The sequence below is a fragment of the Chrysochloris asiatica genome, unplaced genomic scaffold (assembly GCF_000296735.1).
Source record: "Chrysochloris asiatica unplaced genomic scaffold, ChrAsi1.0 scaffold00162, whole genome shotgun sequence".
Lineage (NCBI taxonomy): Eukaryota > Metazoa > Chordata > Mammalia > Afrosoricida > Chrysochloridae > Chrysochloris > Chrysochloris asiatica.
Window position 1 is genome coordinate 6413502 of NW_006408680.1, and position 16286 is coordinate 6429787.

General features: G+C 45.3%; 1 protein-coding gene across 1 annotated transcript; it reads right to left on the reverse strand.

Moving 5' to 3' along the window:
* Positions 1–1043: 1043 nt before the first annotated feature.
* TTLL2 (tubulin tyrosine ligase-like family, member 2) lies at positions 1044–5286 on the reverse strand. Its single transcript, XM_006871192.1, has 3 exons — positions 5275–5286; positions 4471–4578; positions 1044–2630 (listed from the first exon to the last, which is right to left on the reverse strand). The coding sequence occupies exons 1-3, from the start codon at positions 5284–5286 to the stop codon at positions 1044–1046; spliced, it is 1707 nt and encodes a 568-aa protein (XP_006871254.1).
* Positions 5287–16286: the final 11000 nt, after the last annotated feature.

The window sequence follows — 16286 nt, forward strand, 5'->3', positions numbered from 1 at the left end:
ACATGAAGAAAGCAAAAAGTCATTGAGAAGACAAGAAAGAAGGAAAAGGTCAAAATGGATGTCAGAAGAGACACTGAAACTTGCTTTCCAGCATATAATAGAGGGTAGATAGGTGTTAACTTGGATGATGGGGAAGGAAATCTACAACAAGAACCAGGTTGGCAAAGGAAAGAAGACAGTAGCAGAAGACACAGGGAAGAGTGCCGAGTTTAAGTGAATAGAGGTAAGTGCTGTGAACTGATGGGCCCTGGAAAGGATTGCAACCATTGTAATAAAACAAAGTATATTATTTGTTGAATGTGGGACTGATGATCTGTTCATAAACCTTTACTCAATTCACACAAAAAAGTAAACCGAAACAAAAACAAACAATATCAAAAATGAAAAAGTTAACTCCTGGCTTGTTTTGCACTATTTTAACCTAAGAATCCCTCAAAAACATTTATAATAATCATTTGTTTGTGTTTAAATAAACACATAGAATAATCACAGTAAATGATGCCCAGTACACAGAGGGGATGGGTTGTGCTAGCTCAAGAGAAGCAGTGACTGTCAAGTCTGCTCCGAGTCGCGGCGACCCCATGTATGTCAGAGCTGTGCCCTCTAGGGTTTTCAGAAGCTAAGTTTCTGGAAGTTGATTGCAAGACCTTTCTTTTGAGGTGCCCCTGGGTAGACTTGAACCGCCAACCAGTGGGTGAGCAGATGAGAATGATTGCACCACCCTCCCTGGGACCCCATATTACCCCAATCTCTAAGCAGATAAATCTATTATTGTTGCTAAGCACTATCGAGTCGGTTCCGACTCAGGATGACTCTGTATAGCCAAGAGTGGCTGATGAGTTTGAACCACGACCTTGTGGTTCAAACCAAGCTCCTAGAGTGCCACCCCAGGACTCTACATGCACATAGACGTATGCTGGGGTCAATCACCACTTGGACATGTGACACTTTGTCAGATTGTTATACTCTATAGACCATCACACGCATGTCCTCAGCCACACAGCTCAGGCGGGCCCCTGGGAGGCGAGTCTGCAAGCACCACATCATCTTTTTCTTGTGGTCTTTTCTGCCATTTGGGACTGTTGCTGGTTGACAAGCTTCTGGAGCTCTTGGATGATCCTCTTAACATTTAATCCATTCCTAGATGCCACAAAAGTAGCTTCATTAAAAGGGAAAATGAGTACAAAGTTTCCTGCTTGGGACTTGGGCTCTCGGCAGCTGTTTTCTGGGAGCCCCCAGGAGCCGCTGTGTGACGGGGTGTGTGGCACATAAGGGATGAAGGACTCCCATGGCAGGTGTCTACTCCTCAACTTGGGTTTGATCTTAGGCTGCTCTCTTGTCGCTAGGGGCACGTCCTGCTTGTTCATCTTTTCTCTGAGCCGAGAGGCACGTGTGTCTTTAGGACATGTTCTTCCAACTTTCTCCAGAGCGAGTTCATTGCTAGTAAGTTCCCTACCTGTGATCTGTAAGAGTGGCCCATTAATCAGAGAATGGCACATGCTGCTGTCGCTTTGGACAAAGACATTAGGGTCCCCCTTAGAGATGTGGCCACTTCCTCTCCTCTTGTTTCTTGGGCCAGTTACATGAATCAAATCAATGATATCATGGATGAGTTTCCTCTTCACAGACACGTCGGTGGAGCAGTGCAAAGACAAGGCTGGGCTGTAGTTGACTTCCAAGAGCCATGGTTTAAAATTGTCATCAATGAGAACATCAAACCCGAAGAGCTCGAAGCAGTTGGCAGCAAAGGGGACCAACGGAGCAATGGCCAGCACGGTGAGGATGACCATACGGTTGATCTTCTGCCACAAGAGCATGTTGTCCACATCGTAGCTCCGGAGGTAGGAGAAGAACCTGCTGAGGGGCCACTTGCAACCGCGGCCAATCACATCTTTGAACTTCTCATAGGAGGGCCCCAGTTTGTTGATGCTGCTGTTGGTCAGGTGGGCATACTCATTTTGCAAATTGTGAAGGTCAAATTTCTCAGTGGCAAACCGTGCTAAGCCTTCTTGGTAAATATATATGGTCAGAGGTTGAAAGCCAGTAACACAGACATAAATTCGGAGATCACATTTGTACTTGCCCACCAAGAGAGGGTTGCAGATGTATTTCTGCACGATATACGTGTCATCAAAGATAAAGTCTTTGATGTCACTGAAGATGACGATGCCCCTCCCACGAGACAGTTCCGCTGGCTTGCAGATCCAGTAGCTGGATTTCCTGCCCAGCGTCTGCGTCTCTTTGGTGTATTGCACCACGAACTTGTGGTAGTCGTTGGGCATGATGAACGTCAGAGGGATGAACTCGTAAAGGGAAGCGCCGTAAGTCCCCTTCATGTGCTTTAGGAGTTTGGCTAGGTCATCCTTCCGGGTGAGTTTGGTGGTTCCTGGGTGGTGGTTCAGTAACTGCCAAGGTTTGAGGTTGGCATGCTTGACAATCGGGAAAGAGGACGCCCTCCAGTACAGGTCCCAGTCTTCGTCATCCTGCGTCTGCTCGTCAAACTTATTCCACCCACGCTCTAACAGGACATTCTGGACGATTTCAGGAGTGGTTTCATCCACGCGGAACACCAGCGGTTTCACCGCGGACCCTGAAGGTTCATCTTTTGTCCTGGAACGAGGTCTTCTTTTCTAAAAGGAGACATCAGGAGAGGGTTAGGGGAGAGTGCTACCAGATGCCACATTTTAGGTCCCATCGGTCTGGCCTGTACCCCCCCGTACTACCCATGTGCCCTTCTTTACAAATATGCCTGTCTCTGCCAGCCTGACAAAAATTAGTGCATCTCTCACGGTACACTTCTTTCTGCCTTCAGAGCTTACCTGCAGATGACATTCTATATAAACCTTAGAAATCTGCTGCCGCCACATCATCTTCAACTCAAGGCAGGTCCACGTGCCTCAGAATGGGACCAAGCTCCGTGTCACTACGGCTGTGATCTTTATGGAAGCAGATCACCAGGGATTGCTTCGGCATCACGGAGTAGCTTCAAACAGCCTACCTTTAGACTAGCAGCTGACCACAAACCATTTACACTATCCAGGGACTGATGACATTCTATTGTTGTTGTTGTTGTTGTTATATGCCGAGGAGTGGGTTCCGACTCACAGCAACCCTATACAGGGTTTCCGGGCCTGTAAATATTTACAGGAGCAGAAAGCCTCATCTTTCTCCCACGGAACAGCTGGAACAGTTTCTAACTGCTAACCCTGCGGTTCACAGCCCAATTCGTAAACACTATGCTACCAGAGCTATTAGTGACCTGTTAAAACATTTAATTGGCCCCATCAACATCTGGTCTATGCCAGCAAGTGAATCCTGTTGGCTTAAACATGAGCATTATCTAGACCCCAAAACAAGTATCGAGTTGTTTCAGGTTCAGCAGATCTGGAGATGTTAAAAGATGCTTAAAGTAATGAACAAGTGTCTTACTGGCCTGAGTGGTTTCAGTACACCTACGTCAGGACCCCCTGGAAGAGTTTAAGTAGACAACATCTGGTTCTCTTAAGTCAATGGGAATTTGTGAGAAAAATAGTGGAAAAGATGAACCTGAATTTTAAAACTAATCACTTGGCAAAAGCAACTATGGTGTGAAGACTGAACCTCACACTTTGAAAGAGAAATGGAACCTAAAAGGTTCAACATTCTTCTGAACTTTCAAAGAAAGACAAAAAGACATTTTTAAAGGAAAACATGACTGCTAATGACGCATGAAGCGTCCTTATCATGTAGGAAAAAGTCAAACACACCTAAGACTCTTGGGGAAAATGTATGTTTCTAAAGTCCTAAGATGAGGTGCTCACTAGGCATTCCAAGCTAAGGTGGCAATTTTTGTTTGTCTCTTTCACAGCATCCACATTCTTCAGGCCTACTCTATCACGTTGTTGTTGTTGAATGCCGTTGAGTTGGCTGTGATTCATAGTGACCCTGTATAGGGTTTTCAAGGAGGAGCTGGTGGGTTTAAGCTGCCAACCTTGGGGTTCGCAGTCAAGTGCAGATACTACGGCACCTCACCAGGAGTCCACAAGGCCACATAAGTAACTGACTTGGTAGAAATGACATGCTTGATGGACTCTGGCTGATACAGAAGGAAGACACTTTGGCTTATTCATTCTTCAGTGTGCAGTTGGGGATACTGTGACACATGCTGCATTGTTAGGAACAGCGGTATGGACCCACAGAGACAACAAGGAGAGACACAGACAGAGAAACAGAGAGACAGGGAGACAGAAAGAGATGCAGAAATAGAGAGAGAGAGAGAAACTCAGGAGAGACAGAGAGGAAAGCAACAGAGAAACAGGAGATAGAGAAAGAGAGACAGAGAGAGAGACGGACAGAGAAACAGAGAGAGAGACAGACACAGGAGAAACAGGGAGGAGAGGGACAGAGAAACAACAGATAGAGAAAGATGGAGAGTGAGACAGAGAGGAAAGACAGAGAGAGAGACAGGGGTACAGAGAGGTGCTCACCCACCTTTTTGTCCAGGTTTGAAGCTGGGAAGCGTCCGGGAGGGATTCCCACCGTTGCCTGTTGAGCAAAGGTGGCACTAGGCTGGCGGGTCCAGAGCCGGACACTGAAGAGCTATGAACAGAGCAGCATGGATGAGTGAGTGTGCATCCTTGCAGCGTTTCCGTTTTGACAAGAAGCATACGGATCCAGTATGTTTATTAAAGATATTGATCTTCTCAATGGTTTTCAACAGTGCTCAATTGTGTTCATGGTTGTCTCAAGCAGAATGTGTACGTGTGTGTGTGTGTGTCGAGTGGGAGTCCCAGAATGGAATACTCATGGAAACTAGATTAAAACAAAGATTAAAAAAGACAAATGCCATGCTTCCCAAACTGATTTGCTCATTTGTTGTCATTGTTAAGTGCCATCCAATTGGCTCCAACCCATAGGAAGCCTGCATAAGGCTTCCGAGGAGCGGCATGAGACCCTCTAGAAGCGAGTTTCCCCCTCCAACAACAAATGAGGGGAAAACATTGAGTCAACAAACCACATTGAGAGCAGACAGTTTTGGGCACTCCCATACTCCCCTTGCCTGGGGGACACGAGTGTCAAATAAGGGACTTGGAATAAGGCAGGGACAAGTCGGAATGGAGCAGATCTAAGGCCAGTGGGAGATGGAGCGTGGCAGTGATTGAGTAGAACAGTGCAGCCTGGTGTCCTCGGACCACAACGTCAGTTGTCCCAGGAGGGGTGAAGCAGGCAACCATGTGACATTGGGACCATCGGCAGGGACTGGCAAAGCCCGGTTCACTGCCTTGCTGTAGATACCACTTCGACCATGAGCTCATTTTCCTGCTACAATTTCACCATCATCATTAAGATTTCTTGGACTTCCGACAAGATAGAAGAGTAGGCATCCACACTACATAGACCCTCTACAACAAAGACCCGGGAAGCCAACAGAAGCAGACACAGAGGACATTCCTGGAAGGCCAACCTTCACAGGCACGACTTGAAGTGGGTTGAATACCTACAGGGAGGAGAGGCTGAACAAGGGTTGTGACAGAGAGAAACTGCAGTGGACAACCTGCAGGCTGGATGTGGTGCAGCCAACTTGAGTTTCTGTGAGCAGCTTTGGAGAAGCCAACAGGTGGTGGCCTGATGGCACAGGTTCAGAGGTGACAGGAGAGCGCGGATGACTTCTTACTCCTCACATTCCACTGGGAACCAGAGGTGAGGCTGGCCTCCACCCTCGTCTACCCCCAGCATAGACCCTGTTCTCCAGATCTCCAGACCCCACAAAGCCTCCAGGACAGAATGGGACTAGTGGAAGCTTTGTAACCAGCCACCCTGCCCCCAGACACCCTCTGGTTCTGACAGACCTGGAAATTATTAACCCAAAGGGCCTTCAAATTTCTGAATTGGGCCTGAGACAAAACGAGGCCTATAGGAGCTCCATCTAGGGCTGGGAACATAGCTGCCACATCCCTCCTCCCCCGACGCTGTGAGTTCCTTGACTCTTACCCCTCCTCCACCTGCAGAATGTTCTCTCTGGGTCCAGTGATTGCACTTGCCTTTGTGTTTCGTTTTCCTTTTGTTGTTTCGTTGTTTTTCTTCTCCTTCTTCCTGTCTTTCCTTCCCCATGATTTTTATCTTATCACTGCCTTTTTGTCTTCTTTTCCTCTGGTTTTCATTTCCACTCTCTTCTCCTTTTCTCCCTTGATTTGTCTTTATTCCTCTCTAGTTGAATTTTCTATTAATCCTCCTTGTCATTGCTTTTTTCTTTCTTCCCTTTTATTTTCTCTTGAACAGCTCTATTTTCCTTGTCCCTCTTTGCTTTTTTTTAGCTATTATATTATTTTTCTTCTTGTCACTGCTCACTTGTGTTTCTTTTTTTTTTTCTCTTTTATTATATTCTATTTTCACTGCTGTTTGTTTGCTTGTTTGTTCTGTTTTGTTTTCTTATGTCTATTTCCTCCTCTTTCCTCATCTGATGAGAGATAGCAACTGTATCCATACAGCTCACCCACAACCAATGGAGCTGTAGCGCTATGCACTGGACAAGAGCCAATGACAGCTCCTATACCTCCTGACAGATGCCAGACATCAACCTGACACCAGCCAAGCCCACTCTACACTGAGCTCATGAGCAGTGAACAGAAAACAGCACACACGTGTAATCATATCCACCAGGAGACAGTTGGTGAGAGCCTAAGAATACACCAACATATAATCATCGTTAAATACAAATACAATGACACCACAATGTATCAAAGACAGCAGAACATTTCAGCTCACACAAAGAAACAAGACAGAGTGGCTCAAACAAATACCTAAGATGCAGAGCCAGAAAATGTTTCTGAGGTACAAAAGGCAATGTATGCAAATGGATGATAGTGAGGTATGTTCAATAGATGGACACAAAACAAGAGGCAAGCAAGGAGAACACACACACAAAAGACTTTAGAAGAATTCAGGAAAACCCTACAAGAGTAAATAGACAAAGTAAATGCAAATTTTGAAACAATACAAAATCTGTAAATAGAAATTTAGATTAATACTTAGATCTCAGAAATGGGCAATACAATAAAAAGGCAAAGGAGTAGATTTTATTCAATGTAAAACCGAGTTAGTGAGCTTGAATAGTAATATCGAATCTCTCAATATTAGTAAGTTAGAAGAACAATCTGAAAAAAAAAAAAGAAAAGTTGAGAAAAGCTTGAAATTTACATGAGAGACCATGAAGAGGAAATGATTTACAGGTAACCGGGATTCCAGAACTGGAAGAGACAATTTAAAGACCAGGAAAATTTGTCAAGGAGATGTTGGAAGAAACTTCTTTAATACCATGAAAGATGAAAACAGAAGCATTGAAGAAGCTGAGCTGAATATGGCTTGACCCCAGAAGAAAATCACCAAGGCATACCATAATCAAGCTTTCCAATACCAAATACAAAGAAAAAGTCCTGAGAGCAATTTGGGGAAAACAAAAATTTGCCTACAAAGGAGAACCAATGAGACTAAGCTCTGCTCTCTCAGCAGAAATCATGCAGGTAAGAAGGCAATGGGATGACAAATAAAAAATTCTAAAAGAAAAAAAAAAAGTCAGCAAAGCTGTCTCTCAAATATGATGATGAAATTAGGACACTTTCAGACAAACAGAAATTAAAGGAATTTTTAATAACCATACCAAGTTTACAAAAAATTCTAAAGGGTGTTCTTTGGACTGAGAACCAGACAACAACAGACAACAACCTGGGATTAACATACATTTCAACACCACCCAGAACTCAACCCAGATACCCAAAGTATCCCTGCAATGCACCTCAGACTTCTTCCTTCAGGATCTTTGGCTCTTGATCATATGCTACCTCTTGAAATGGTTGAACATCGATCATTTCTTTTTAGTATAGTGACTCTGTACTCTATCTTCTTTTGATGCTTTCTGCATCATTCAATATTTTGTCCATAGAATCTTTCAATATTGCAGAGAACAAAGCACTTGGAATTGATGAAATACACTTTGACATCTTTCAACAAACTGATACAGCACTGGAGGCACTCACTCATCTATGCCAAGAAATTTGGAAGACAGCTATTTGGCCAACTGGAAGAGATTCATATTGTGACCATTCCAAAGAAAGGTGACCCAATGGAATGTGGAAATCATTGGACAATATCATTAATACCGCATGCAAGTAAAAGTTTGCTAAAGATAATACAAAAGTGGCTGCAACTATACATTGAGAGAGAACTTCCAGAGGTTCAAGCCAGATTCAGAAGAGGATGTGAAATGAGGGATATCATTGCTGAAATCAGAGGGATCTTGGCTGAAAGCCGAGAATATCAGAAAGAGGTTTACCTGTGCTTTATTGACTATGCAAAGGCTTTCGATTGTGTGACTCATGACAAGTTATGGATAACATTTCAGAGAATGAGTATTCTGTAACACTTAATTGTGTTCCTGAGGAACCTTTACATAGACCAAGAGGCAGTTGTTTGAACAGAACAAGAGAACACTGAATGGTTTAAAATTAGGAAAGGTGTGTGCCAGGGTTACATTCTTACACCATGCTTATTCAATCTGTATATTAAGCAAATAATCTGAAAAGCTGGATTATATGAAGAAAAACGTGGTATCAGGATTGGAGGAAGACTCATTAACAACATGCGATATGCAGATGATACAATCTTGCTTTCTGAATGTGAAGAGGATTTAAAATATGTACTGATGAAGATCAAAGAGCACACACAGCCTTAGGTATGAGTTGCACCTCAATGTAAAGAGAACAAAAATCCTCATCATTGGATCAATAAACAACATCCATATCAATGGAGAAAAGTTTGAAGTTGTCGAAGACTTCATTTTGCTCAGATCAGCCATTAACACTCATGGAAGCAGCATTCAAGAAATCAAATGAAGTGTTTCATTAAGTAAATCTTCTGTGCAAGATCTGCCTGAGGTGCTCATAACAACAGCTGAGTGGACAGAGGACAGGGGAGGTGGGCAGGACACTGAGCATGGTGAGGCCACAGCTCCGAAGAAATCCACAAAGGAATGTGGGTCACTGAGCTCTGTGAGGGCTGACATGATTTATAGTGTCTGCAATTAAAAAGCAAAAATCCACAAAAAACTTATACAGATCAGAGGAAAAGAGAAAAAAACTTTGGGGAACCATACATCTAAGAAGGGTCTAATACCCGCAGTATATAAAATTAACACGCTGTCTTCAAATTAACAACAAAAAGATAAGCAACGTAGCCAAAAAATGGGCAAAGGATCTCAACAGACATTCCAACCAAGAGGGTATTCAAACAACCACTAAACACACAAGACACTGCTCAATGTCATCCCTCACTGCCCGGTCAGTTCCGACTCATCGGGAGAGTTACCCAGGAGGGGCTGGTGGATTTGAACTGCCTATCTTGGGATTAGCAGTCCAGTGCTTACCTGATAGCACCACACCAGAACTCCAGCGACCCTCTGGGACAAGTAGAACTGGACCATAGAGTTCCCGAGGCTGTAAGTCTGCAAAGGAGCGAACTTTCTCCTGTGGACCAGTGGCTGGTGGGTTCAAACTGCTGACCTTTAGGGTAGCAGCCCAGTGCTTGCCCCACTGCACCACCAGGCTTCTTTCATGAATAAACCATTGAGTCGATTCAATTCATAGTGATCATGTAGGATCGTGTTTCTGAGACTGTCTCTATGGGAACAGACCACCTCATCTTTCTTTCAAGCAGCAACTAGTGGCTTTGAACCACTGATCTTGTAGTTTACAGCCCAACGCCTGACCCACAGTGCCACCAGGGTTTCTTTTTTATTTCTTAGCTACTTATTGTTGTTGTTAAGTGCCAGCGAGTCGATTTCAGCTCATAGTTTCTGAGGCTGTAAATCTTTGTGGGAACTGAGAGCCTCATCTTTCTCCTGCGGAGCCGCTAGTGGGCTCAAACCACTGACTTTGTGATTCTTTCTGTGTTCACGTCCAACTCTGCTACCTCAAAACACCCCATGCCGGAAGCTTCCTGAAGGTCCACACACATTGGTAGGGACCCCCCACTGAAGGAACCTGCACGCCTAGTCATCTGCCAGCACGCTGCCAAGACAGGCGTCCTTGAACACCACATCACTTTTAGCATCTAAAGCACAGTAGTAGACAACGTCTCACGTACTATCAGCTCACTTACGTAATTGCAGGGTTGCCTGATCTCTTGGAGCTGGCTCAGTCTCAGCTACACACTCCTGGCTTGTGAGGGGGGAAAAACTCTTCTGGCCCAAGAGTAAGTAGGAAACTGCTTCCAGCCTCCACACCCACGCAAGCTCCATTTTCATCTCCTCTTCCCTTCAAAGTCAACTCCCTTCAAAGGACTGGGGTAAATTACTAACTCCTTCCACACACACCCTGTCTGTCTGTGTCTTACTGTGTGGCATGTGTGTTGTTGTGATGGTGGGTGCTCCAGCATCAGTATTTCAAACCCTAGCAGGTGGATGGGTTCCAGCAGAGCTTCCAGACTAAGACAGACTAGGAAGAAAGACCTGGGGATCTACCTCGGGAAATTGTTGTTGTTGTTGTTGTTGTTGTCAGAACCAAATCATAGTGATGCTATGCACAACAGAATGAAACACTGCCTGGTCCTGGGCCAACCTAACAATCGTAATCTGGTGCTGACGGTGTTTCTCTGCTATGAATAAGGTTTTCAGTAACTAAATATTCAGAACTAGTCTGTGTCTCCTTCCTAATCTTTTTTTTTTTTTGTCTGGAAGCTCATCTGAAACCTGTCCACCATGGGTGACCCTGCTGGTATTTAAAATACTGGTGGCATAGCTTTCAGAATCACAGCAACTCACAAGCCCCCACAGTAAGACCAACTGACTGACAAGAGGTGGTCTGTCTCTTTGGGAAATCAGTGAATGAAAACCTGTGGATCACAGGGAATGCCGTCTACTACATATCCTAGAAGACATGTCCCCTGGCTGCAAGGCGTCCACAACACACAGTGGCTATGACAATGGGCTGAAACATGCCAACAATTGTGAAGATGGCAAAGGTCTGGTCAACATTTGATTCTGTTGTCCATGGAGGTGCAGTGAGCCAGAGAGGGACACAATGGCCACTAACAGCAACATTAACTCCTTAAAGTAATGACCCTCCCCACTACCACACCCCCCCACGCTCCTCAGGGAACTTTCCACTCTAAGTGGGACTAGCCTAAAGTGTTAACGCAGGCAATCTCCAGGGAACAGACAGAGGAAGCATTTCAGAGTCAGGGAGAGGGTTCCTTCTCAGGTGGCCCTGAAGTTAGAGCATTATCTAAGCAAGCAGGCTCATCAATACCAAACCCAGTGCTGTTCAGCGACCCCCTGGGTCCCAGAGTCCCCCTGCTCCATATGGCTCTCTCTGCTGTGGTCTTAAAGTGAGTGGATTGATTGTCAGGCAGGTCTGGGGAGGCTCCAACCATCAGCCTTTAGGTGAACTGCAAAAGCTAACAGCTTGGGTCATCAATGCACAGAAACAACTTCTCTGTGGAAACAGCAAAAACCGTTACAACTAATGTTTCTCTTTATACCTCACAAGAGGCAACACTGAAAAAAATCAAATGGGACTTTGATAAAAAGACCTCCACGTTTAGGGTTTTAGAGATGAATACCAAAAATATTTCTCCTACTTATTCAGAAGAGCCCTGGTGGCTAGCCTCAAGGTGGGCAGTTTGAACCCACCAGCCACTCCGTGGGACAAAGAGGGCGCAGTCAGCTGCTTACACAAGGGTTTCAATGTTTGGGAGCCCTAGGGAGCAGTTCTGTTCTGCCCTATTGGGTCACTAGGAGTCTCAAGAACAGTAAGTTTGCTAATTATTTAGAATTGTGAGGATGGCCTAAACACAGTCTGTATTTTCACTCCTGCCGTTTTAGCTGCAGCCTCGTCCACACGGCACAGACATGAAGAAGCCACGAGCCGTCTTGTGGGTGGCAGAGTCACAGGTACAGCTGACTGCTCTCGCTTGGCTCAGCGACTTGCAGAGTTAGAAGTCAGTGGCTTAGGCAGAACCAACTGCTTTTATTCAGTAGGAGCAAGAGTGGCTGTAGGCATTCTGTGGCGTTCTCCTACGTCAGTGGAGAAAAATCCCATCCATTTCTTCCACTGTGGTGAGTGCTGTCTTGTTCTCCTTGCTTTTCTGAGACACTCGTTATAATGGTGGCTTGTTTTTCATTCAGAAGGTTTCTCATAGTGAAAAACCATACACACGGGTATAAGAGGGGCTTCAAAATGTTTGTGGAAAAATTCCAGACTTTCAAAAGATTTTTCCATGAATTTTTTAAATTCCCCAAAACCATACCAAACCCAGTGTAGTGAAGTCGATCGAGCTCCAAATGAGCTGCAGGATGATGGAGAGCTGTCCTATGGGATTTCTGAAGCTGCCAATCTTTCTGGAAGCAGACTACCCTTACTTCTTCCTCACGACGGCAGTGATCACTTAACCATTACATCACCAGGGTTCCTTTGTACACAAGGACATCTCCACTTTCTGAATAAAACTTTGACCTCCCCAAGGGCAAAGACTGATGTTGCCAAAGACTTCATTTTGCTTGGAGCAACCATCAACACTCACAGAAGCAGCAGTCAAGAAATCAAATGATGTACTGCAATAGGCAAATCTGCTGCACAAGGCCTCTTTAAAGTGCTAAAGAGCAAAGATGTCAGCTTGAGGACTAAGGTGAGCCTGATCCAAGCCATGGTATTTTCAATAACCTCATATGCATATGAAAGCTGGACAATGAATAAAAAAGACCATAGAAGAATGGATGCTTTTGAGTCATGGTATTGGAGGAGAATATTGAATGTACCATGGACATGCTCCATCTGTACCCCACTCTCAGACACTGAGCCCCATCTGTGCTCCACTCTCAGACACAGACACTGAGTCCTGTCTGCTCCCCATTAGACACAGACACTGAGCTCTGTTTGTAGCATGTGAGTTGCTTCTTAGCTCTGTGCTCAGCCCCCCCCCCCACCTCCTCCCACCCCTGTCCCTCTGAAGACGTTTCTTAAGCTTTTAAAGCCATCTTGATGTCCCCTTCTCCTTGATCCACTCCCAGGTCTCCCCACCTTAGCACATGACCTTTACCTCTTCTGAGGTCGACCCTGTGACTGGTGTGAATTGCCATGGAGTCTGTTGTGAGTAATGGTGTCCCCGGAGAGAGAACAACACATGGCTTGTCCTAGGTCTCCTTAACGTTCACTGGTCTGCTCCCGTCAGGTGGTGCGCCCTCCCTACTTAGAGCGCTTTCCAGCCCAGGGGAGCAGATTCTGCCACTGTGCGGACACCATCCTCTGCGACCCAGAGGGCTCTCACGTCCTTTTCCTCCCAGTCGGTCTCAGTGTTGAATCTGTTCACAATGGTGACCTTAAGACAGGTGTGGCCTAGATCCTCACATCACAGTGACCCTCAAGTCACCACAGTAGGACAGACTGAAGGCTTCCACAGTGGGATTCTTTCTGCTCTGTCCCCACGGAACATCATGGCTGCCTATGGAGAACACCAGGTCCTGCCGTACTCCAGGGGGAACCCATGGCTCTGCCAGATGTGTTTTCATCTTAGGATCCAGCATCCACTGCCGTGTCTGTGACACATTGAGTGTCCAGTGTGTTTGGGTTGTCCCTGATTGACCCCCAATACCTCTGCTATGGGATGCATTTCAACATTAGCATCTCTCCGTTGCATAGGCTTGCTCACAGATGTATGTTTCTGTGTTTGCTCTTACAGTTCTAGCATGAGCACCCTCCCCTTATAGGTAGGTACTCGGTGTGCATTTTGGGGCCCAACATCTGTGTGGGAGAAATGCAGCTCAATTGGAGGGGGTGCTTTCCCTTTGCGCACACACAAGGGTAAAAGAGAAAATGAATGTGTGGGTCAGAGACGTACTTACTGTCCCTCGAGGTCCCAGACCCTCTGCCCTCTGGAAGGGTCCCTTCCTGGGATGAAGACTGCACAGTTTTGGGAGACCATACACGTATGCCCGAGCTTGTCTTGATATAAGGGGGGTAGAAGTGGCCCTCTTGTCAGATACTGGTCCTGTCAGAGTGTCCCTGCTCAGTAGCCCCGTGGAAGCAGGGGGGCCTGGGAAGTGGGTACTGGTTGCTTAGTAACAGAGTCCTGTTTTCTCACAAAGGGTGTGGGCGGGGGGGCATCACCAGTAAGAAGTCCAGAGCTCCATTTGGAAGAGAGGCCTGCTGGGGGCCAAATTTAATATGTGGGCATCTGTGAGTATGACCTGTCTGAAAGAGGGGTTCTTTATGTTAAGGGCACAGGCCAGAGGTGGGAGCCTAAACCTAATCCCCTCTGAGTTACAGCAAGAGCAGAACAGCTACCGATGGGGGCCGCACGAGGATCCACTAGTACCCGAGGACCCAAGGAACACCAGAAAGTTGAGAAAACGAATTTCTGGGGTTTCAAAGTTGCTCACCTGTGGGCTTTGCAGCACTAGGTAATAAACAGGACACACTAACTCGCCAACATCTTCACATCTCCTGACTCGGCAGGTTTTCTCCTGTGATTCCTGAGAGCAAACAGCCCAGGTATGTGTGCAATACCTGGGTCTTCCTGGGACTGCCCTCGGTTTGTTGTCCCTGTTGGCTACTGTGGAGTCCATTCTGACTCATGGCAATCCCATGTGGCACAGAGAACTGCTCCATTGGGTCTTCTTGGCTGTGATTTCTGTTGCCAGGTCTGCGGGCCAAGGAACCACTGCGTGCATTAGCAGTTGTCTGATCCCTTCACTGTTGTTGCTACGTGTCATTGAGTCAGTACTGACACATAGTGACCCTATGTACTAGAACGGACGATGTCTAGTCCTGGACCAACCTCACAGTTGTCTCCATGCTTGAGCCCATTGCTGCTGTCACTGTACCAACCCATCTCATTGGGGGTCTTCCTCTTTTTCTCCGACCCTCTATTTTACCAAACATGATATCCTTCTCCAGGGACTGCTCCTTCCTGACAACATGTCTGGAATAGAAGAGATGAAGTCTGGCCATTCTGGCTTCCAAGGAACAATCTGACTGTACTTCTTCCAACACAGATCTGTTTGTTCTTTTGGCAGTCCATGGTACTTTCAATATTCTCCTCCAGCACCATAACTCAAATTCACCAATTCTTCTACAGTCTTCTTTACTCACTCTCCAACTTTCTCATGCATATGAGGTGATTGAAAACACCATGGCTTGGGTTAAGCACATCTTAGTCCTCAAGCTGACATCTTTGCTTTTCAACATCTTAAAGGTGTCTTGTGCAGCAGATTTGCCTAGTGTAATAAGTTGTTTGATTTCTTGACTGCTGCTTTCATGAGTGTTGATGGTTGATCCAAGAAAAATGAAGTCTTTGACAACTCCAATCTTTTCTCCATTGATATGGATGTTGTTTATTGGTCCAGTGGTGAGGATTTTTGTTTTCTTTATATCGGAATGCAACCCATACCAAACGTTGTGGTCTTTGTCTTCATCAGTGAGTATTTTAAATCCTCTCTGCTTTCAATAAGCAAGGTTGTATCAGTTGCATATGGTGGGTTGATAATGAGTCTTCCTCCAATCTTGATGCCATGTTTTTCTTCATTTTTTAAGATTTTATTCAATTTCTCAGATTATTTGCTCAGCATACAGATTGAATAAGTATGGTGAGAGAATACAACCCTGGTGCAAGAGTTTCCTAATTTTAAGCCATTCCGTGTTCCCTTGTTCTGTTCAAAAACTGCCTCTTGGTTTATGTGAAAGTTCCTCATGAGCACAATTAAGTATTCTGGAATATTCATTCTTCACAGTGTTGTCCACAGCATGTCACAATCGAAAGACTTTGCGTAGTTAATAAAGCATAGGTAACCATCTTTCTGGTATTCTCTGCTTTCAGCCAAGATCCCTCAGACATCAGCAATGATATCCCTCATTCCATGTCCTCTTCTGGATCCAGCTTGAACCTCTGGAAGGTCTTTGTATGGTTGCAGCTGTTTTTAGATTACCTTTAGTAAAACTTTACTCACAAGGACTATCAAGGATATTGGCCAATGATTTCTGCATATCATTGGGTCATCTCTCTTTGGAATGGACACAAATACATATCTCTTCCATTCGGTTGGCCAGATAGCTGTCTTTCAAATTTCTTGGCGTAGATGAGTGGGTGACTCCAGTGTTGCCTCATTTTGTTGAAAGATTTTGATTTGTATTTCATCTATTCCCGGTGTCTCATTCTTTGCCAATGTCTTCAGTGTACCTTGGGCTTCTTCCTTCAGGATCATTGATTCTTGATCATATGCTACCTCTTGAAATGGTTGAACACTGACCATTTATTTATTT